Genomic DNA, 23118 nt, shown 5'->3' on the forward strand with positions numbered 1-23118 from the left:
TCGTAGCACCTGGTAATCCCTCCCCTGGAACAAGGAACAAGTCACTGGCAACAGAATTCACCTAGAGTTGAGTAACCTGGTTTTTATTGCACCCATGTCTATTATACTCTCTTAGGGGAACAGTTCCAGATTGTCAATTTACCGTATTTAAAAAAAATTTTTTTAATATTTATTTACTTTGAGAGAGAGAGAGAGACAGAGCACAAGCAGGGGAGGGCAGAGAGGGAGACACAGAATCCGAAGCAGGCTCCAGGCTCCGAGCCGGCAGCACAGTGCCTGATGCGGGGCTCGAACCCATGAACCGCGAGATCATGACCCGCGTCGAAGGCAGACACTTAACTGAGCCACCCAGGCGCCCCTCAATTGACAGTATTGACACCAAGTTTCCTTTAAAATAGATTTATTTAAATTTCTAAAAGGGAAAAGGAAGAGGAGAAGAGCAAAAAAGGGAGTCCAAGGATCTATTTGAGAGCGGGAAAACAGTATAGCGTTACTACCTTTACTTAACCTCACTGCGCCTGGGGACATGTGTACGTGCCATATTGATTAATATCACAAGTGTGACCTACAAATAAAGAAAATATTTAATATATTTAGAAATGTGTAGCTCTTGCATGATTTACCTGGCACATGGAAAATGTGACCTGACAATGGGTCATAATCCATGAATAGATGGCTTGAGTAAAGAACGTTAAGTGACATTGCTTCACAGGAAAATATACAAATGGCCATTAAGCACATGAAACAACGTCCAACCCCAGCAGACGCCAGGGAAATCCAGGTCAAAACCACAATGAGATCCCACTTCATAGCCATTAAAATGGCGATATCAAGTGTGGGTGGGGATTTGGACAAATTGGGACCCGTGGAAAACAGTATGGCGGTTCCCCCCCCCCCCCCACCGAAAAACAATTCAACAGAGAGTTCCCACATAATCCAGCAATCCTACTTTTAGGTATATACTCAAAAGAATCGGACAGGAGTCAGACATATTTGTACACCAGTGTTTATAACAGCATTATTCACAACAGCCAAAACAACATGGAAACGGGGGCGCCTGGCTGGCTCAGTCGGTGGAGCATGTGACTCTTGATCCCGGGGTTGTGAGTTTGAGCCCCAGGCTGGGCACAGAGCTTCCTTAAACAAATGGAAGAAACCAAATGTCCATTGATGGATGAGTGGAAGAACAAAATTGTGTATACCCACGATGGAATATCGCTCGGCCTTGAAAAGGAAAGATATTCTGACACCTGCTACAACAGGGGTGAGCCTTGGACACATTATGCTAAATGAAATATGCAAGACACAAAAAGACACATACTTGATTCCACTTATAGGAGGTGTCTGGAGTCCTCAAATTCAGACTCGGAAAGTAGAAGGGAGGGGATCAGGGGTTGGGGGTGGGGAGAATGGTTGTGTTGGGTTTTTTTTTTTTCAATGTTTGTATATTTTTGAGAGAGACAGAGCATGAGTGGGGGAGGAGCAGAGAGAGAGAGAGAGAGAGGGAGGGAGGGAGACACAATCTGAAGTAGGCTCCAGGCTCAGAACTCATGATCTGAGCTCCTGACCCAACCTGAAGTCAGATACTCTTCTGATCGAGCCACCCAGGTGACCCTGTTGTGGTGGTTTCGATAAATACAGTCTCAGTTCGGCACGACGAAAAAGTTCTGGAGACAGGAGGTGTTGCTGGTTGCTCACCAAAGTGAATGTATCACCCACTACTGTGAACTGCACGCTTGGAAATGGTCAAAATGGTGGGGCACCTGGGGGGCTCCGTCAGTTAAGCATCCGGCTTTCCCTCACGTCATGATCTCATGGTTCGTGAGTTCGAGCCCCGCGTCGGCCTCTGTGCTGAGAGCTTGGAACCTGGAGCCTGCTTCAGATTCTGTGTCTCCCTCTCTCTCTGCCCCTCCCCCTCTCACACACACTCTCTCTCTCTCAAAAATAAATAAATACTTAAAAAAAATTTTTTTTAAGAAAATGGTCAAAATGGTAAATTCTATATTATCTGTATTTTACCACAATTTTTAAAAAAGAGGAAAGAAAAGAATGGATGGTTTATAAAATCCAAACATTCTGCCTGGAAACACTCTTTCCTATAGCCATATGCTCTCCTCTCTCTGCAGATACAAATTATAATTTTGGGGTTTTTTTTGGAACATTTCTTCTGGTCCCCGCATTGTCTGTTCCTTCAATCTTGCGTGTTTGGGTCTTGTCTTTTATACGCTTTTTAAAAAATGTTTTTATTTATCTATTTGTGTGTGTGTGTGTGTGTGTGAGAGAGAGAGAGAGAGAGAGAGAGAACGCGCGCGCGAGCGCTAGTGGGGGAGGGGCGGAGACAGAGAGAGAATCCCAAGCAGGTTCCCCACTGTCAGCGCAGAGCCCCATGGCGGGCTCGAACCCACAAACCTTGAGATCATGACCTGAGGCGAAATCAGAAGTCAGATGCTTAACCGACTGAGCCACCCGGGTGTCCCCGGTCCTTGTCTTTTAGGTAAAAGCCTTCCTTGAAGGTCTGGTGATCCTAGGCCACTCATTCATCTGCAAGAGTGGCTCAACAGAAGCCGACCAGAAACTGTGGGGACAGGGCTGTCAGCTGGTGGGCTTCATGTGGCAGAGCTACTCCATTGGAGGAGCCCACCTGACACTTGAGCTGGTCGGTTCTTCTAGAGAGAAACCCTCCAGTCTTGACTGGAGGGGAGGGTTCGGGAGTCCAGTATATTAACCTGCCAACATACTTGGATCCAAGCAAGGAAAGGGGCTGCTCCGTGTGTGGTCTTTCACCCCACTCTCCAACTTTAAGTTTCGTGTCCCACCCTCAGCTCTAGCTGGTGTCCCCACGTCCAGATTCCCCCGAGATCCACCTCTCCCGAAAAGAAATCTCCCACTGTCTCCTCCCGCTGGCCGTGTCAGGTGTAGGAGGGTATCTGGGGGGAGGAGGAAGGGTCCTGATTGCGTCTGAGAAACTGTTCTGTCCCATCAATCTGTTTTCAGTGTCACCTACCTGCCACTCTCAGAGCACCCGTCTCCCGATTCCTAAGACCTCAGGGGATTTTGAGGTGGGGAGGCTCAAACTCCGCACTCTCACGCTTGTGCATGCTCTTGTCCTCGTAGGTTTATTACGCCTTAACCTGGGCACGTAGCGGGGTTTCGGGAGGGTGGAGATAAAGGGACGTGGAATTCTATTCCGGGTCAACTTCACACTTCAAGGGCTCCCACCCGCATGCCGCCACAGAACAGCTCTTGTGACGGTGGGATTGGGTCACGTGCCAGCCAGGCTTCGGTCACCCGGAACCCGGCTGGTAGCCTTCGTCGCGCTCATCAGCTCGTGGCCCAGACTCAGAGGTGTCCTTGTTGACAGACCCGGGAAGTAATCACTTCTGTCTTCCTCCCACGCAGCTCTTAGCTTCGGCCAACCTCTTGGCTTCTAGTCTCTTGGCTTCCAGGAGACACCCACTCTGGGTCCTCTGGGTCCCTTGCTGACTGAGCCTCCCTGGGCCTCTGTTGCATGAGCTCCAGGTGTCAGAGAACTGACAGATGCAGCCTGCTCCCTTTCCCTTTCCTCCAGCTATGTCCCCTGCCTCGGGGCCTCTGTGACACTTGTGTGCCGATTGATGCTCAGGTGCAGAGTCTAGCCCTGAGCTGCCCGCTCCACTTGGATGTCTGACGGGCATGTCAGACGGCATTTCCAGGCCAGAACTCCCAAATCTGTTAACCCCCGCCCCACAATCCAAACCTAGACCTCCCCGCCCCCATCGACCTCCCCGCCCCAATCGCTCTGTCCCTCCTTCACTGCATTCCTGCCTCGTTCCCTTATTCTATTTTCTCTCACACTTGGTTTTTTAAATGATTTTTTAAATGTGTGTTTATTTTTGAGAGAGAGAGAGAGAGAGAGAGAGAGAGCAGGGGACAGAGCCCGAGGTGGGGCTCCAACCCACAAACTGTGAGTTCATGACCAGAGCCCGAGTGGGACCCTCAGCCGACTGAGCCACCCAGGCGCCCCTCTCACGTTGGATTTTTTTTTAACCTCCAAGGAGGCTAAGACTGGGTCTTGGCTGGGGGGTATTCACAGCGCCTAAGGTCGTAGTGCCCGGCACAGAGCTGGCTCTCAAAATTATTTACTGACTGCAATAAAATAATGACAGTAGTCCAAGAAAGTGGGGGGTGGGGTGGGCCTGCGGAGGCTTTTAAGGGCTAAGAAGGCAAAGAAACAAAGCGGGGGGGGGGGGGCAAATGTATCTCTGACCCCCACTGGACACCGACTCTTTCTGACCCTGTCCGGTTACCCAGGCCTCGGGACGCCCAATGCCTTCTCGGCCCAGCACGGCAGAGCCCCCCCACTCCTCCCCCGTGCACCCCTCCGCAGCCCCCCTGCACCGCTCACCTCCAGCCTCCCAGCCCCGCCCCTTTCTGCCCAGAGCTGGGTCCTGCTTTTGGGGCGGCTCTGTGAGCACCCTGCCTGGGTGACCTGGACGGATGGAGGAGGATTGGCTGACCCGGGCCTGGCGGGGTGGGGCAAGGCGTGCCCCTGGAGGTGCCGCCAGGATTTTAGGTCTCACCGACCGGCAGTAGACATCCAGACTCGGGCTGGCACCATGGCCGAGTACGGGGTGAGAGTGTCCACGGGGGAGGCCATCGGGGCTGGCACGTGGAACAGAATAGCTGTCAGCATCGTGGGGACCCTGGGGGAGACCCCCCCACTGCCCCTGGACCATTTCGGCAAGGAGTTCAGCAAGGGCGCAGTGAGTGCCTGGCGGGGCAGGGGTGATGGCGGAGCGGGGAGCCGGGGACCGGCCTGCGGGTTACTAAATCTCTCCCCTCCAGGTGGAGGACTTCCGGGTGGCGTCGCCCCAGGACGTGGGCCGGGTGCTGCTGCTGCGATTGCACAAGGCCCCCCTGCTGCTGCCCAGCCCGGTGGGGCCGCTGGCCCGGGACGCCTGGTTCTGCAACTGGCTGCAGCTCACGCCGCCGCAGGGCGCCCCCCTCCGCTTCCCCTGCTACCAGTGGATGGAGGGCTCCGGGATCCTGACGCTGCGCGAGGGGGCGGGTGGGCAGGGCGGCGCTGGGGAGGCCGCGGCGGGCGGGGAAGAGCGAGCTTCCGGTGGTCGGGAAAGGCGAGGGGAGCGGACGGGGAAGCTGGTGTGGCCACTGGGGAGGTTGAGGGGGTAGCAGCCCGGTGTGGGGGCAGGTGACCTGATCGAGGGTGGCTGGAGTGGAGGCCAGAGCAGCTGGGTCCAGAGGGGGGGGGCGGGTCTCTGCCCTCCTCACCCCTTCCTGTGCCCTCACAGGCAAGGTCTCCTGGGCAGACGATCACCCCGTCCTCCAGCAGCAACGCAGGGAAGAGCTGCAGGCCAGGCAGGACTCCTACCAGTGAGGAAGGGGCTCCTGCGGGGTGGGAGTGGGGCAAGGGCGCGGAGGGCGGGCATCGCTCAAAGGATGCAGGGCAGCCTGGCCAAGTCCCTGCCAGTCCTCTCCGTTGACATCAGCATCCTGTGGGAGCTTGTTCGAAACACGAATTCCCTGGCACCTTCGGACACTGAATCAGATACTGGGGGTGGGGACGGCAATGCTGTTTTAACAAGCCTTCCAGAGGACTCTGGTGCCCAGCGAAGTCTGAAAACCACTGCTGGAAATGCCTCACCCTTGCTGGTGCCTTCCTTGCCCTGGGGCTTTTTCTTACATCCTCCTTCCTCGAAATCTGGGCAGGACCAGAAATGCACCACCCCAAGGCCCAAGAAACTCACCTCGCGGGGTAGGTGAACCGAGGTCCCTGTCTCTGCTCTGGGCTCAGCCGGGAGAGCTGGGGTCCCAGAAGCCGCCCCGGCGGTGGGGCGGCCGTACAGGTTGCAAGGGACCTGGGGCTACGGGTGAGGATCCCCAAGGCAGAAGGCCAGGGACTGTGCTCAAGGGGCGGGTTTTCAAAAGGTGGTGGTCTGGCCAACTCAGCCCCCGCTGGGGGCTGCTGTGTGCAGTCTGGGCCTGCCGGCTTTTGAGCCGGTCTCTGGAGAAACGACACACGCAGGCTCATTTGGTTCCTGTCTGTGGGGTGGCTTTCTTCCCTTGTGCCAAAACAAAGACCTAGGGCTAGTCTGGGCCCCACGGAGGGGAGCTGTGACCCCTTAGGCATCACTTCACCTTTACGATCTTTATTTTCTTCTGCCAAAGAAGTGAAGAATACCAACCTGATGTGTGTTATTAGCAAGAATAAATGAGAACACGGTTAAGAACACACCTAGTGGGGACACCTGGGTGGCTCAGTCAGTTGACTGTCAGACTCTTGATTTCGGCTCAGTCACCATCTTGCGGTTCTTTGTGAGTTCAAGCCCCGAATCGGGCTCCGCGCTGACCTTGCAGAGCCTGCTTGGGATTCTGTCTCTCTCTCTCTCCCTCCCTCTCTCTCAAGTGCCAAGCCTTGCACAAACGTGTGCCATTACCGTTGGCCCTCAGCCGCCTGTGCTGCAATTGTCTAGACCCTCAGGATCGAAAGCGTGGCCTCAGGTGACCGTCAGCGTGACCTGGGAACTTGTTAGAAACGCGGCCTCTCGGGCCCACCCACTGCAGACCTACTAAGTCAGAATCTGCGTTTCACCAAGATCTCTGGGTGGATCCCGGAGGAGTAGGGTTCAGCCACCACCTGGTAGCAGGGTGCTTTAACGACAACTTGCTCTTTGAAGTTGAAAGTTCAGAGCCAAAGGCAATGATTGATTGAGAGGAGGAAAGACTGGCTGGGGGTCGTCAGCTCTGCCGGGATGCGATCTTACCATTTCGCCCAAAGGGCTTCAGGCCGTGTTGTGCTAGCTCGACTCGACCTGCCGTAGTCCAGGGCAGAGTGAGTTTCTGGGCTCCCCCAAGCTCTGGGAGGCAGAGTGTCTCTCCATGGGATGCCTTCTTGAACTCCTTCTTCACGATGGCCTCCCTCTGTGAGATGCGTCTCTGTAAGTCAGAGATTCTGTGGGCACAAGCACGAGGCCAGGTTAGCAAGCAGACAGGAAGAAACGGCCTGTGTCAAGAGGGCGCCAAAGTGCTGGACGTGTAGTCAGATCTCACAGGCCAGAAGCCAAGGTCATTCCCTCCCTGTCTCCAGCGGTCTAGATGCTTTACTTTTCTGTCTCTCTGCAGAACAGCTTTCTGTGGGTCCCAGTCCACACAGCGGAAAATGGCCCCAAGTAAGAGTCCCCATGTGTACACGCGCTAGTCCAGATACCCAGAGAGAGACACAGCCTCTCTGGGGGTTGTTAAGAAACAACATTCAACCGAGTACGTTTTTATTCGGCGATGCACGAATCAGGCGGCATCCCACCCAGCAGATAGAAGGGAGCTCTGAGGAGCCCTGCCAAATGGAAGGCTTACTTCATAGGCAGATGCGGAGCAGAAAAAGGAAGTTTCTAGCAAAGAGCAGATTGGTTCAGGCAAGGTCACCTTCCTTTGGGGAAAGGTGGGAATCTATCAGGCAGATTACCTTACGGATGCTAACCAGGTAATTCCAGATTGACTGGTTCAAGGTCACATACCTGGGAGAGGCTGAAATTGCAAATAGATTAGGTGCTGAGTCTTGGTTTGTCGACGAGGGCTTAGCATGAGTGACTCCATTTTGAACCTGATGTCTCTCTCTCTCTCTCTCCCTTTAATGTTTATTCATTTTTGGGAGACAGAGAGAGACAGAACTTGAGCAGGGGAGGGGCAGAGAGAGCGGGAGACCCAGAATCCGAAGCAGGCTCCGGGCTCCGAGCTGTCAGCACAGAGCCTGACGCGGGGCTCGAACTCACGGACCGTGAGATCATGACCTGAGCCGAAGTCGGAGGCTCAACCGACTGAGCCACCCAGGCGCACCCCGATGTCTCTCTTTTAACAGCCCCCATCCCTACTTCCCCCGGAAGGACTTTGCTTGGCCTACCTCTGGTTAAGTGCCCAGCCCTGCCCCGGTCAGCTGTGGCCAGGGGAGAAGTCTCACTGAGGGAACACAGTGGCTCCCCCGAAGCCTTGTGGCTGTCAGGCAAGGGCAGAGCGAGGAACACCCTTGCTTGTAGAAGGGCGCTGGCTCTGCCCAGGGCCTCCGAGGGCCTACCTCTCCCTTTGCCCTTGTCAGCGGGTTCCCCGAGGCTTCTCGGTGACTGCCTTCTTGCTCTTCCCTCCAGATGGAAGACTTACCGCCCAGGCTGGCCTCGATGCCTGGACGAGAAGACTGTGAAGGACCTAGATCTCAACATCAAATACTCTGTAACCAAGAACGTCCACTTCTACCTGAAAGCTGGCTCTGGGTAAGAAGGCCCACCCTCTCCTGACCCTGGGCCTCAGATGCCCTAGGACCCTTGCCTTCCATCCTCTCCCACCATCAAGGATGCGGGTCACACAGCCCTACCCGGGGCATAGCCTCTGCCCGCCACCCATCCTCCCGGGACAATGCCTCCCTCCGTCAGGGGTAGTGGCTACTTCGGGCCCCGGCGGCTGCTTCAAGATTCCAGAAAGGATAAGGCCAGCTGCCAGGGGAGGGTCTCCCGGGGCCCCTTGCCCCCCGCCCACCCTTGACATCCTCTGACAGGTTTACAGAGATGACACTCAAGGGCCTGCTGTGCCGCAAGGGGCCCTGGAAAAGTCTGCACGAGATGAAAAGGATGTTCAACTTCCATAAGTCCCCGGCCGCTGGTGAGGAACGTGGGCTGGGGCTCCTGACTTCTTCCCTGAGACATCCGCTCTCGTAGCCATCCGGAGCCTCAGAAAACTGAGCGCCGAGTCACCGTGTGACCCTGGGCAGGGGCCCTGTCCCTCGCTAGACCTTACCTTCTCCACAGATACAAAGGAGAGTGTAGATGGGGGCGTCCCTAACCTTCTAATGCCTCTCAGTCCAGCCGTGTTTGTTGGACAAGTACCCATCAGACACTGAGTTAGGGGCTGCGGACAGTCTCTTTGTCCCCACAAGGCTCCCATTTGAGCTGGCGAGTGGACATGAGGCTCAAAATCAAAATAAGGAGCTTTACTTGTGAAATCAGTTCGTTGGCTCCGGCGAGAGTACATCAAAGGAGGACCCGCCTCGTCTAGGGGGTGTCCTGTAAAGCTCTCCCAAGGAGGGGACTTTTATGCCGAGGCCTCCAAGCTGAGGGGGTGTCGGCGGAACCAAGAATGGTGTTTGAGGGGGGCGCCTGGGGGGCTCAGTCGGTTGAGCGTCCGACTTCAGCTCAGGTCCTGATCTCATGGCGTGTGGGTTCAAGCCCCACGTCAGGCTCTCTGCTGTCAGCTCAGAGCCTGCTTGGGATTCTCTCTCTCTCTCCCGCTCTGCCCCTCCCCTGCGTGCATTCTCTCTCCTGAATAAATAAACATGTAAAAAAGAAATAAAAAAGAAATGGTCATCACAGGATGGTGACCTCTGCAAGGCAGTGACAGCAGAGGTGGAGTGGACCAGGGGGGGCCAGACCTACCCAGGAGGGAGCGGGAGCGGCAGAGAGAGCCCCCCCCCCCGGCTCTGCCACAGCAGCCAGCTGGATGGGGGTGCTGTTCCCCAGATGTCAGGTGACAGGAGGGGCTGGGCCAGAGCAGGAGCCCGCGGTGGGTCCCAGATGTGCTGCGTTTAAGGCTGCTGAGTCCCGGCCTTGGGCTATCGGGTAGATGGTGGGACAGGTGCGCTGGGGACCGGGATTCGCTGCTTGGCCAACAGCAGTGGCTGAAGCCGAGGGCTGAGAGGTCGCCCCGAAGAAGGTATAGAGAAGCAAAGGGAACCCCGGATGGCCCCGGAACAGCTCCGCCTTGAAGGTGACCTTGACCTAGTCCCCTCTTCCCCACCCCCACAGAGTACGTGTATGAGCACTGGCAGGAGGACGCCTTCTTCGCCTCCCAGTTCCTCAACGGCCTCAACCCTGTCCTGATCCGCCGCTGCCGCTCCCTCCCAGAGAACTTCCCCGTCACCGATGACATGGTGGCCCCCGTGTTGGGCCCCGGGGCCAGTCTGCAGGCTGAACTGGAGGTGAGGGGCCCCGCGTCCAGGCTCTGCACACCGCCCCCTGCTGGAGGCTCAGCGTTCCTAAGGGCTGCGTGCCTGGAGCGCCCTCTCCGGGCACACTCCTCTCCCCTCGCCCATCCTCTCCCGGCACCGCCACCCCTGCATCCTTCAGAAAGCCAGCCGGCAACCCCTGCTCCCCTTCTGTCTCCCGCAGAGGGGCTCCCTGTTCCTGGTGGATCACGCCATCCTCTCTGGCGTCCGCACCAACGTCATCAACGGGAAGCCTCAGTTCTCAGCAGCCCCGATGACGCTGTTGTACCAGAGGCCCGGGGGCGGGCCTTTGCTGCCTCTGGCCATCCAGGTGGGCAGGGGGGCAGGGGGAGGGAGGGGGCTGGACGGAGCAGTCGGCAGGCACCCCGTGGCCTCCTCTGCCCACACCGGCTTCTCCTACAGCTCAGCCAGACCCCTGGACCCACCAGCCCCATCTTCCTGCCCAGCGACAGCAAGTGGGACTGGCTGCTGGCCAAGACGTGGGTGCGAAACTCGGAGTTCTCTGTGCACGAGGCCCTCACGCACCTGCTGCAAGCGCACCTGCTCTCTGAGGTTTTCACCATGGCCACGCTGCGCCAGCTGCCCCACTGCCACCCGCTCTTCAAGGTCGGTGGCCCGGACCGTGCCCTAGGCCTGCAGGTCCCCGTCCCTCGCGGCTCTCCTCCGCCTGTCCCCATGTGGCTCTGTCCTTCCAGGCTGGGGGTGCAGCGCCCAGCCCCTGCGAGCCTGCTTTCCCACGGCGGGAGCCTGGGGGAGGGGGAGGGGGACAGGGGTGACGGAGGAAACTGCACGTGAGAGCCAGCTGTACCCCAGAGAGTGCCCCTTCTTAGAGGAGAGCAGCTCACAGCCAGCTGCCATGCAGAAGCCCAGTTTTAGGAGAGACCTGGGGCTGGCAGATGCCAAAGTGTGAACTTGGCCTTGAGAGACCCACGGGTTTTCTGCAGATGGCGGCAGGGGTGAGGGAGCCCTGGGAGGGGAACCTGTGTCTCGAAGGTGGGCTCTGTAGGTCCCCTGGGCTCTGCTAAGCCTTCAGGTGGCCCAGATTGCTTTTCCCCAGGGACCCGAGGCCTTCTCTGAAGGCCACGAATATTCCCCATGGCTTTTTGGATTCTCTGTCTCTTGCTTAGTCTCCTCGGTCCCAGACGCAGGCCCTTCTCTATCCGCTTCAGTCCACGCTGACTCTTTCCGATCTGCAGCTCCCAGGGCCCGGTGCCCTGCGAGATGGTTCCAGTTTGCGCCACACGTCCTGGTTTCCATGGCGCGCCGCCAGCCCAGGGACTAGGAAATCACAGAATGCCAGAGCTGGGGGGCTTGTAATGTTCATCCAGGCCAGAGAGAGCAAGGTGCCAGGCCCAGGTCACAGCACAAGACGCCGGTGGAGCCCAGCCCCTGGTCCTAGGTCTGGAGCCCTGATCCCCGTCCCAGGCCGCCCCTCTGGTCCCCATCATCTCTTTCCAGAGGGTGGTCTGAGGCCAGAGGGAGCCAGGCCTCCCCCACCTCTCTCTTCTCCCATCCCTCCAGCTGTTGATCCCACATACTCGCTACACCCTTCACATCAACACACTTGCCCGCGAGCTGCTCATCGCCCTGGGCCAGGTGGTGGAAAGGGTAAGAACTTCCTGAGGGAGGGTACAGGGGAGATGCCTGCCATTTGGAGAAGCTGAGGCCCCGGGGTGGGGGAAGTGGGGGGGGGGCTGTCTCTCCCACCGGGGCTACCGCATGCTTCTGGGTCCAGGGCTCTGGCACCCACAAGTCCTGTCTCCCAGTCCACAGGCATCGGCCTCGGAGGCTTCTCTGAGCTGATACAGAGGCGCATGGAGGAACTGAGCTATACCGCCCTGTGCCTGCCTGAGGATATCCGGGCCCGAGGAGTGGAAGACATCCCGGGCTACTACTACCGGGATGATGGGCTGCAGATCTGGGGTGCGGTGGAGAGGTGAGGGGGCCAGAGAGCTGGAGGTCGGGGGAGGGCGCAGGGAGGCTCCCGACAAGGAGCAGGGCCGGACGTCAATGACACTGAATAGCGGTTGCTCCTCAGAGAGGGTCAAGGTCAAAAGTGGGGCCTGAACCCAGTGCACCTTGCAGCTTTGTCTCCGAAATAGTCAGCATCTACTACCCGAGTGACACATCCGTGCGTGACGACAGTGAACTCCAGGCCTGGGTGCGGGAGATCTTCTCTGAGGGCTTCCTGGGCCGAGAGGACTCAGGTACAGAGACCACGGCCCTCGGGCCCCACCCTCAGGCACCTGCGGTGTGGCCCTGAGGACCCCGGTAGCCCCACGTCCACCCGCGTCTTCCCGCAGGGGTGCCCTCCTCGCTGGACACCCGGGAATCCCTGGTGCACTATGCCACCATGGTGATCTTCAATTGCTCTGCCAAGCACTATGCTGTTAGTGCAGGGCAGGTGAGATGGGGCAGTGCCAGGGTGGGGGGATGGAGGGGGCCAGGCTCCGGGGACTCACGTTGCCTTCTCTCCCTGCAGTTTGACTCCTCCATCTGGATGCCCAACCTACCTCCCACCATGCAGCTGCCCCCGCCCACCTCCAAAGGCCAGACAGAGCCAGAGGGGTTCATAGCTACCCTCCCAGCGGTCAATGCCACGTGTGATATCATCGTCACCCTCTGGTTGTTGAGCAAGGAGCCTGGAGACCGAGTGAGTGTGGGGCCGGGGGGCCAGGCCAGGTCCGCTCTGGGGGATGCGAGCGGATATTGTTCCCCTCCTCACCGCCCCGGCCCAGACCCCACACTGCCATCAAGGAGCGGGGTCCCTTCACCACACGGAACCTTCCCAGGGGGGCACATGAGCATGGGACATCTCATGAGGAGGGGCAAATGATCGAACGAGTTGATCCAGAGTCACCCTGAGCTGCAAGGTGACCATGCTGGGGTGGGAGGTCGCGGCACCCCCTTTAAAACTCCGACGTGAGCTTTTAGCCCGGTCCCTAAGAGCTACCCGTGGCGGTCCTCAACTGTTTGGAGGGAGGGGCAGAGGTGAGGCTCTGTGGGAGGCTTCTTCCAGGTCCCCAGGGTGGAGGGCCAAGGCGGGTCACAGCTGCTAAGCAGCCCCTACATCTGACCTTGCCGTTGCCTCCCAGCGGCCCCTGGGCACCTACCCGGAGGAGCACTTCATCGAGGAGGCCCCCCGGCGGAGCATCGCCGCCTTCCAGAGCCGCCTGGCCCAGATCTCGAAGGATATCCAGAAACGGAACAAGGAGCTGGCCCTGCCCTACACCTACCTGGACCCTCCGCTCATCGAGAACAGCGTCTCCATCTAAATCCCCTGAAGAACAGGGCCCCGTGTGACATCCCTGTGACCCCATTGATCTAACCGCCCCCCCCCCCGATAGCCAGGCCCCACGTATGCCTCTCCTGGGACGACCAAGCCACGTGTAACTCACCCCACACCCGAGAAAACAACAGAAACAAAACAGAGAAACAGCCCCTCCCCCCTCCCCCCTCCCCCCAGAGAACAGGACCTCATGGGACTCACCACCACGCCTTTTGAAGACTCCAAACCTCAAAATGCCCACAGCCCCCTGAAAGGGTTTTAGGACTTTGTTTTGCTTTGCATTTTTGCATTATATTATTATATCGTGGGGCGGGGGGGGGGATATAATCCTGCCCCTGACCCCACCCACCACAGCTGAGCGGACCTAATGGTCACCTGACACAGGGCAGCCTCCTATAGCCTGTCCAGCAGCAGAAGGACAGGCAGGTCGAGAAACTGCCCGAGAGGTTGATAGTGACCTCTGGCCGCAGCTTTAAAACGAACAACCCACTAAAAAGGGGCCCCCAGAAACAGGGCAGACAAGTGTCTGGGGACGGGCAGGCTGTGCCCATGTACCCTTTCTTAAAACCCTGCTTCCAGGTCGGGCGAAAAGCTTGCCTCTTCCAAAGCAGGGTTCCACTTCCAGAGAATCACGTTGCCTTCTAGATTCAATCCTCGGTGACGGGCTTCTGGCGTTCCCTGGGCATTCTGTCATCTGCGTTTCTTTTTTCTTGCTCCAAATCAATGAGCCTTCCAAATCGATGTGTCCCTTTGAACCGACCGAATGATTCCCATCTCTGTCTCCTGTTGGAGGTTATTAGTGCTTCGGGTTCACTTGCCTTTAGAAATCCGCGTGGACAAAATGCAACATATATTCAAATCACTGCCTAAGCGCAGCTGTTGAGACAGAGCGGTGCTTCAGAAAGTGCCAGCACGTGGCTCCTGAACTGTCCGCCCTCTGTTGGGATTGTGCAACACAAATGAGTCAGGGGCATATAGCTGTTAAGCTTTTTGGCTTCAAGCAACAGAAAACAATTCCTGATGATCAATTAAAGAAAAAAGTGTATGGAAAAGAAACTGTCTCGAGGCGTTAAAAACAATTAAATACGGTCCTCAGGAAGGACTGCAAACCCAGGAAGCTCTGGGCACAGGAACCAATGGAATGGCCAAGCTCCTGCCACTTTCCGCCCTTGAATTATTGGCCTCGATATTCCAATTCCATGGAAGGAATTGGAAGGGCATGTCTGACTGAACTTGGAGTGGCAGAAACTAATAGTTGCTGTGGCAGAAAGAGTTTGGGCTCATTAAATATCTCAGGTTGGGGCGATATGACCCATTCTGGCCAATGGACTGTGGAGGAAGCAACGTATTTCACGTCCTAGATGAGGCTGTTAAACACTGGTGTGCCTCCCCCGTCCTTCTCTCGCCCTTGAGGCTACCTGGGAGGCATGTTCCAGAAGACATGAGCCCCATCCTGCCCTTTATCACTAGACTGTGAGCTCACGAGGACCGGGTTCACAAGTGCCCACCACAGTGTCTGGCATACCGCAGGTGCTCAGTAAGTAGGTGTTGAACGGAGGAGTTAATACACAAGTGAGTCCTAACACCCTTCTGTGCCCCTTTTCATTTACCTGTGTGTCTCCCCAACTAGACCATGAGTTTCTTGAAGGCAGGAGCTGGGTCTCATTCAGTTTATATGCCTGGTGCCCAGTGCTGTGCTGACACATGAGAGATATCCAACAAATATTTACTTGATGGTGGATAAAAGGAAGAATGATGGGATGGATGGATGGATGGGTGGGTGGATGGATGGACAGATGGATGGATGGATGGATGGGTGGGTGGATGGGTGGACGGATGGACGGACGGATGGATGGATGGACAGACGGACGGACGGACGGATGGATGGATGGATGAGTGAGTGGGTGGATGGATGGATGGATGGACGGATGGATGGACGGACGGACGGACGGATGGATGGATGGATGGGTGGGTGGGTGGATGGATGGACGGATGGATGGATGGACGGATGGATGGATGGATGGATGGACTACTGAATTGGAAGGCAGTTGTGCTCCAGTTAATAAACCAGTATTTTCTTCAATCTATGTCTTTTGGGAGCAACGATCATCTCCTGGAGAAACTAGAGAAACCAGCACAGGTCAGTAGTAGAAATCCAAGCAATCTCCAGTCCTCTTTGGAGAAACCCCCACCACCTCCGCTGCCCAGCCCTGTGAGCCCCACTGGCACTCTCTCTCTTTCTCCCTGTCTCTGTCTCCCCTCATCGCTCACATGCACACCTCTAGTCCTTGAACTCTTGGCTGTCCAGCCTTGAGAAGAGAAGGTTGTTACAGGTAACATTCACTTCTAGGGAATATCCAGTTAACTCTTCAGAGGGGTGGTCCCCTTGGCCTAGGGTGGGGACTTCTTCACGGACAATAAAGCACTGGGCATCCAGGTCCCAAAGCCATGCTGTGGAGACCCTTACCCTAGTTGGGCTTGCTGGCCAGAGTGGGAGGAACTACTCCCTCTTTACCACCCCGACTCCAGCCTTCCAGTAAGGGAATGAGGGAGTCATGGAAAGAGAAAAAAGGAAGGAGGGTAAGGCAGAAGGTTCTAGAAGTGGTGCAGAAGCTCAGCTTACCCCTGCTGCTCCCTGCCCAGTGTTCCAGGACTGGGTAGAGTGAGTCACCCAGTTCCAGGACTGGGTAGAGTGGGTAGAAGGAGAGGAACAAAGGCATGGGTAGATGTCAGCCACCCTAAGACATTAGCATGGAATGGGTGAGGGACAATGCAGAGGTGAGGCACCTCCAGGCATAGCAATTACAGGCAAACGACAAAGAGGGTTAACTATTTGCCAACAACAGTAAATATCTGAGATATATAAAGAGCTTGTACAAAAGCTCGTGGAAAAGACGGCAAATCATATAACAGGAAAGTCAAAAAAAGACAGCTCATAACATAAACCTGGAGGTCTAACCAACAGGTGAAAAGATATCCAATCTCACAGGTCACTAGAGGTCTATTCAGAGTCGTCAAGGGTGTGAAGCAACCCAGCCCTAGTATATAACAGCGTAACAACTGTTTTTCAGTCGTTCCACTGATAGAGCCCAGACAGAGTAGAGCTAGCACCATCCGAAGGGCCCTGGGATTTCTGGAATGGCCAATGAGCACTGACTTCACCTTGAAGTCACCAGCTGCATTAGCCCCTAAGGAGAGAGTCAGCCGGTCCTTTGAAGCTTTGAAGCCAGGCGTTGACTTCTCTTCACCAGCTCTGAAAGTTCTAGATGGCGTCTTCGTCGAACAGAACACTGCGTGGTCAACCTTGAAGTCTATTGCTTAGGGGAGCCACCTTCATGAACTCTCTTGGCTCGACCTTCTGGAGAACCTGCTGTAGCTTCTGCATCAGCACCTGTTGCCTGACCTTGCACTTTGACATTGTGGAGACGGCTTCTTCCCTCAAACCTCCTGAACCAACCCCTGCTAGCTTCAGGCTTTTCTTCTGCAGCTTCCTCACCTCTCTCAGCCTTCATGGCATTGAAGAGAGTTAGAGCCTTGCTCTGGATTGGGTTTTGGCCTCAGGGAATGGTGGGGCTGGTGTGACCTTCCATCCGGACCACCCAAACTTTCTCCCCATCGGCAATAAGGCTGTTGCTCTCATCCTTCCTGTGTCCACTGGAGAAGCACTTTCTATTTCCTTCCAGAACTTCTCCTTGGTGTTCACAACCTGGCTAATTTTGGTACAAGAGGCCAAGCTTTCGGCCTGTCTCGACTTTCAACACACCTCCCTCACCGAGCTTCATCGTTTCTAGCTTTTGATTTAAAGTGAGAGACAAGCGACTCTTCCCGTCACTTGAACACTTAGAGGCCACTGCACGGTCATTATTAATTAGCCTAATTTCCATTTTTCTGTGTCGCAAGGAATAGGGAGGCCAGGAGGGAGAGAGAGAGAGACAGGGAGAATGGCTGGTCGGTGGGGTGGTCAGAACAAGCACACTGTCTCATATGGGCGCAGCCCAAGCCATCCCAAAGCAATGGCAAAGATTACTGATCACAAATCACCATAACAAACAGGGTGATGAAAATGTTTGAAACCCAGGGGCACCTGGGGGGCTCAGTCGGTTGGGCGTCCGACTTCGACTCAGGTCACGATCTCGCAGTTCGTGGGTTCGAGCCCCGGGTCGGGCTCTGTGCCGACAGCTCAGAGCCTGGAGCTTGCTTCGGATTCTCTGTCTTCCTCTCTCTCTGTCCCTCCCCTGCTCTCTCTCTCTCGAAAATAAATAAAGGTTTAAAAACGTTTGAAACCCAGTAGAGCCTTGGTCTGGGAACACACTTATCATCCAAGGCACTTGTATCTCTGAGAGAATTTCAAGAACCATTGGCTCAGTTGTGATCATGTGACATGTGGCACCGCGTGCTACTCCTTATCGCAAGACATCGCTCGTTCATCAAGGTGAAACTTATCAGACGGGTTTGCTCGTCTTGTGGAACCCTCGCAGAACAAGGTACTCGCAACCCAAGGTTTCGCTGTACACGTCTCGCGAGAATGACCAAAGTGTGGCACAGAGATGTGGGGTGAGCAGAGGGCATGGATGGATGGACTCGCTCGTTGCAGGGTTACCACAAACCCTCAGTCTGTAACACAACCAACCAACAAAACACCAGGTAACACTTGCAAAGGGCGGCACAATTCAGCACGGCACGTCTCTAAATGACGCTCAACTCGCAGCTCCCCAACGGTCCTCAGAACCAGTGCGCCCGCCTCACCGACTTGAATTAAATCTCTGACTTGTGTTCGCTCTGATTGCATGAAACGTGTTTGCAATTTGGAAATTAGGCTTTGACAGGTTGGAGGGAGGGCCCAGCCTCCTCCCTGCCTTTGTGCGCGCGCGCGCGCGCGCACACACACACACACACACACACACACACACACACGGGGCGCTCCGGCCTGCAGCCCTGCAAGGCTGGGGGGTGGGGCGGGGGGAGAAGGGGGCCTCTGCTCACCACCCTGGGGGGGGGCCCCAGGCAGACCTCGTGCATTCCACCCTCACCGACCTGCGGAAGCGCTGAGGACCCGCCCGGGCAGGAGACGCAGAAATGGAGAAAGGGAAGACACGGGGGTGTTTCCCGGACACTGGCCTCCAGGGCTGGGAGTGGACGGGACAGATGCAGGAGGAGGAGGCGCCTCGGAGGAGGGGACAAGGAATGTCCCGGAGCCAAAAGCAAACCCAGATCCGGCGAGGAGGCGGGGAGCCAGGGCCAAGGGCCGGTGCGCGCCTGCGCAGAGGACAGGCGCCTCAGGGTCTCCCCAGAACCACCTGCCGGCAGCCCCAGTACCTCTCAGACCTGTGCCAGCCGCCCACCTGTCTCCTGCTGCGCTCCCAATGGCAGGCGGTCGGGCGAGGACCTGGGACCTGCCAGTGAGCCCAGCGAGCCCGGGCAGACGGGCAAAAGGAGCATCACAGGACCTGGGCCCCGGTGAATCTTGGACTTGGAGGCATGGCGAGAGAGCAGACGCTCAGGACGGACGGACCCGCAGGCCGGGCTGTGCTGCGGTCCGATTTCCTCATCCTGATTCTCTCACACTGCGCTCAAGTCCCACACGCAGTCCTGGCCCGCATCGAGGAGCACTTGAGCTGTACCCCAGAATGGGCGGGGCTGGGGGGGACTCAGGGGCTCCCCACGTAGAACCCAAGCCTCCAATCCCCTTCCTTCGGAGGCACCACTCGCTAGGACAGTCATCCAACCAGCTGGGGTGGGAGAAACGGAACAGCAGGGGTTGACTGCTAGGAGGCAGCTGGCGAACCGGGTCCCCAGGGTAGTGGCGATGCCAGAGGCAGGGGCTTGGGTCCCCGGGGACCAGGGCGGCCCTGCCCACACCCGCTCTCTGCAGCGTGTGTTTGAACGTGGGCGGCAGGACACCGCCTCTGCCTCCTGGTTTCTGAATGGCCTCGTCCCCATCCTGGTCCAACGACTTCAGTTTTCCCGAAGAACTTACCCATCACGGATGCCACGGGGCCCTTGTGCTGGACCAGCCCAGGGACCAGTCTGCAGGCTGAGCTGGAGGTCAGGGGCCCAGGGGTCCGGCCTCCCTTCCTTCCATCCCTGGTGCCTTCAGAAGCTCAGACTCCCAACGCCCTTGACCCCCCTCTCTTCCACCCGGCCCTTGCTGCCCTTCCTCCCTTCCTTCCCCAGCAACTTCTCTGAGCCAAAGCCTCCTGCTCACTCCTGGAAGGAGGGGCCCTTTTCTGTGCCTGCCAGGGCTGAGGGGGTGGGGCCGAGTGGGGAATGTTCTCTCCTGCTACTTTGCCAGGATCTCTGCCAGTTCCTGGTGACGGAGGATGCCCTACGGCTGGTCTGCTGAGCGCCCCCCTAGAGCTCTCTCTCCCCCCTGTGGCCCTACTGGGATGAGCGGTGCCTCAACCCCAGGAAAGTTCTGCTTCACAAGGCACTGTCCTGAGCAGGGCTCACCTCCCTGGTGTTTGTTCTTGAAGCCTGGGCCTGACCACACAGAAGCATCTCCAGTGCTCCGGTGAAAGGGCTCTCTTTCTTTGGAACCAGAAGGTGGCTCTGGGCTGGGGTGCCCCACTGGCTCCAGGGAGGAAGGTTCCTTTAAGTGAAATCCTTTGGGGTTCAGAGTAACACCCCACCACGCCCTCCTCCTAGCTCCCCAGAGCTGCACAGGGCTGTCCCCTCCGTCAGCCCTCTTCTTCCTCCCCCTCCACTCCCCCAGAAAGTTCTCTGTACCCGGTGGGCCATGCCAACCTCTTGGGCCTCTACCCCAGTGTCATTAACAAATTGCCCCAGTTCCTGGCTGCCCACCCCCCGCCCAGATCGACGGGTTCCTGCTGTCCCTCACCATCCAGGTCAGCAAGGCAGGGCCTTGGGAGGGCTGGGCACAAAGGGGCCACGTCCTACCCTCACGGTGACCGAAAGATTCCTTCTTCCCAATGCTCCTGTTCCAAGTGCTAATCATCACCCCTCATCTAACTAGGTTTTCTTCCTAGTTTTTCCCATCTTGTCCTCTTATGTCTCTTTTAAAAAAAAAAAAAAAACATGTTTTTCAATGTTTATTTTTGAGAGACAGAGTGAGCAGGGGAGGGGCAGCGAGAGAGGGAGGGAGACACAGAATCCGAAGCAGGCTGCAGGCTCCGAGCTGTCAGCACAGAGCCCGACGCAGGGCTTGAACCCACCAACCGCAAGATCATGACCCGAGCCAAGGTGGGAGGCTCAACCGACTGAGCCACCCAGGCGTCCCGTGATCCCTACCTTGATGGGAAGGTTGTGATAGTCGGTGTCAGAGAAACAAACTACCTTCACATGGGGTTCAAAATGGACTCTACTGGGGGCGCCTGGGTGGCTCAGCCGGTTAAGCGTCCGACGTCAGCTCGGCTCATGATCTCACGATTGGTGGGTTCGAGCCCCGCGTCGGGGCTTTGGATCCATTCTCTCTCTGCCCCTCCCTTGCTCATGCTCTCCCTCTGTCTCTCAAAAATAAACATTAAAAAGAAAAATAGACTCTACTGAATCATGCACCTTTGACCGTATGACCATGTTCCGAACAGTTAAAAACAGAACCCCTTCTGGAAGGCATCTCCACACACTCCCTTCCAGCCTTCTAGACTCTCCCCCGTCTCTGTCCCACACCACTGGGTATCTGGGCAACTCTGGGCTCGTACAGGGAGCCCTCAACCAGACTCCGCCAACAAGGGGGACTTAGGTCGATTCACCTCCCAACTCGTTTCCTTTCCCGATGCACTAGAAGCAAATCAGAATAGGAATCACTCCTATAGCGCCTACGATGTGCCGTGTAAGTATTTCACCAGAACTAACCCATTTAATCATCAGAACAACCCAGGGAGAAAGGGGCGAGGGTCACCAACCTCACTTTATAGACGAGGAACCTGAGTCACAGAGAGGTTAGTTCACTTTCCTGAGGAAACACAGCTACTAAGGAAACGGACCACGTGATATGGCCCCGTGCGCAGGCTAACGGGTTGCATCTCTGCAGCCAGTTTCTGCCAGATGCCCACCCTCCCCTGTGACCCTCCCCCCACCTCCAGCTCTCTCAGACACCTGGCCCAGGCAGCCCCATCTTCCTACCCAGTGACACGGCTGAGGACTGGCTCCTGGCCAAGACCTGGGCGCGATACTGCATTCCCGGTACACCGGCTGGCCCCTCATCTGCTTTGACCCCGCTCTGTGATGGAGACCTTCTGCCTCTGTGTGGCAGCTGCCCAGGGGCTACACGTCTCCTACACGAAGGGAGGACCCCCCCCCCCCCGGTGCCTTGCGCTGTGGGGCCCCGTGGCTGCCTCATCTAACCTCTGACTCTTCTTGTCCCTTGCTGCTCATTCCTTGTTTCTGCCATACCCTCCACCTCGACACACAGGCCCACGCTTTGAGCCGGGAAAGCCCATCAGCCAGGTCAGGGTCCGGGAGCTCCGGGAGGCCCGGGAGCCCGGTGGTCGGAAGAGGGGGCCTGGCGGGGCTGAGCTGTGGCCCTGAGCAGCGGGACTCTCTGCCCGTCACGGTCAACTTTGCTGGAACAGGCCGACTGTCTGGAGCCCATCGCCAAAGGGCCAGAGGCTGGCGTCGTCCACTGCCTCCTCCCGCCCCACCAGCTGGCTGGCCGAGACGTTCAGGATCCTGCCCGGGACTACTGCCCAGACCGCGGGCTCTGGATCCGGGCGGCCGTAGAGAGGTGAGGCCCTCCTGGGGCCCGAGGGCTCCGGGCCTCACCTTCAGCTACATCTCTGTGAGCTTCTTCATCCGCTGCCCCCCACCTTCTGCCCAAACGCACCGCTATTTCGCAGTGCCTTCCTGGTGCCTCTTCTTAACCTGCTGTGTGACCTTACGCAAGGCACTTAGCCTCTCTGTGCCTGTTTCTTCATCTGAAAACAGGGATTACAAGAGCATCTGTCCCACAGGTTACTATTAGAATTAAATGGAAAGCCCTAAGAGCAGACCTCGGGTGGATAGGACGTGCCCTCTGAGCATGAGAAACGTTCACCCCGTGGCCATTGATTCAAATTGAAAATAGGAACAAAGAAGAAACTTGGTAACCAATCAAAAGCTACCTGCAAACCGTCTAAGCTCCCGGGTCCCAGATTTGCACCCCCTGGTGGCGAGGAAGGTCGTGAGCTCAGCAGTTCGCGCCGTGTGTAGTTGACTATTTTCCTTCTCTGGCCTCACTTTCCTCCCTTGGGGGCAGCTGATCTCAGTGGCCTCTTCCAACCCACACCCCTGGGCACCTCAGACTCCCAAGCGTTAGTCACCACGAACTCCTGAATCTCCAGCTTTGTGTCCAATATTGTCGGCATCTATTATTACCCGGACGACAGTGCTGGGAGCAGAGACTCAGAGCTGCAGGCCTGGGCCCGGGAAATCTTACAGGAGGGTTTTCTAAGCCGCGTGAGCTCAGGAGAGGTGTCCGCACCTGTCTCCTGCCTCCCGCCCTCCAGACCCCTCTTCCCCAGGGCAGCCAACCTTGACTTTCAGCTCTTTTCTCTCCACCCCACCCCCAGGCACAGGATCCTTCCCGCCCCCCCCCACCCCAGCACCGTGATCACCAACTGCTCAGCTGACCATGCTCCCACTGACAGCGGCCAGGGGGTGGGGGGGGACCCCGCGCCAAACCTGGGGGAGAAGCAGGGTCACGGGAACGAATGGGCCTTAACAGGAGCACTGGAGACTCTGTGCTTCCCGGGTTTAGGGGGGGTCCGTTCGAATTCAGTATGGGGATGCCTGACGTTGCCCCCACCGTGCAGTTCCCCACCCCCACCCTCTACCACCAAAGGCCAGACGGGCCAGGTGGACCCACTCCCCGAGGTCAATTCCACATGCCAAGCCCATGTGCCCCTCTGGG

The 23118-nt window shown here is 57.0% G+C and overlaps 1 protein-coding gene across 1 annotated transcript; it reads left to right on the top strand.

Annotated features, from left to right (window-relative positions):
- The first annotated feature begins 4455 nt into the window (after window positions 1–4455).
- ALOX15B (arachidonate 15-lipoxygenase type B) lies at window positions 4456–15030 on the top strand. Its single transcript, XM_027047360.2, has 14 exons — window positions 4456–4742; window positions 4825–5047; window positions 5289–5370; window positions 8136–8258; window positions 8540–8643; window positions 9783–9955; window positions 10146–10292; window positions 10385–10588; window positions 11504–11590; window positions 11749–11918; window positions 12068–12189; window positions 12286–12386; window positions 12465–12635; window positions 13078–15030. Exons 1-14 carry the CDS (start codon window positions 4596–4598, stop codon window positions 13255–13257), a joined length of 2034 nt encoding a protein of 677 aa, XP_026903161.1. The 5' UTR covers window positions 4456–4595; the 3' UTR covers window positions 13258–15030.
- The last annotated feature ends 8088 nt before the right edge of the window (window positions 15031–23118 follow it).

This window comes from Acinonyx jubatus, chromosome E1, assembly GCF_027475565.1.
Source record: "Acinonyx jubatus isolate Ajub_Pintada_27869175 chromosome E1, VMU_Ajub_asm_v1.0, whole genome shotgun sequence".
NCBI lineage: Eukaryota > Metazoa > Chordata > Mammalia > Carnivora > Felidae > Acinonyx > Acinonyx jubatus.

Excerpts from the sequence above, each read along its gene's own strand:
- ALOX15B (XM_027047360.2), top strand. The coding sequence starts at position 4,596 with ATGGCCGAGTACGGGGTGAGAGTGTCCACGGGGGAGGCCATCGGGGCT. Across the intron at positions 9,956-10,145 it reads GTCTGCAGGCTGAACTGGAG|AGGGGCTCCCTGTTCCTGGT; the intron begins GTGAGGGGCCCC and ends TGTCTCCCGCAG. Across the intron at positions 12,387-12,464 it reads ATGCTGTTAGTGCAGGGCAG|TTTGACTCCTCCATCTGGAT; the intron begins GTGAGATGGGGC and ends CTCTCCCTGCAG.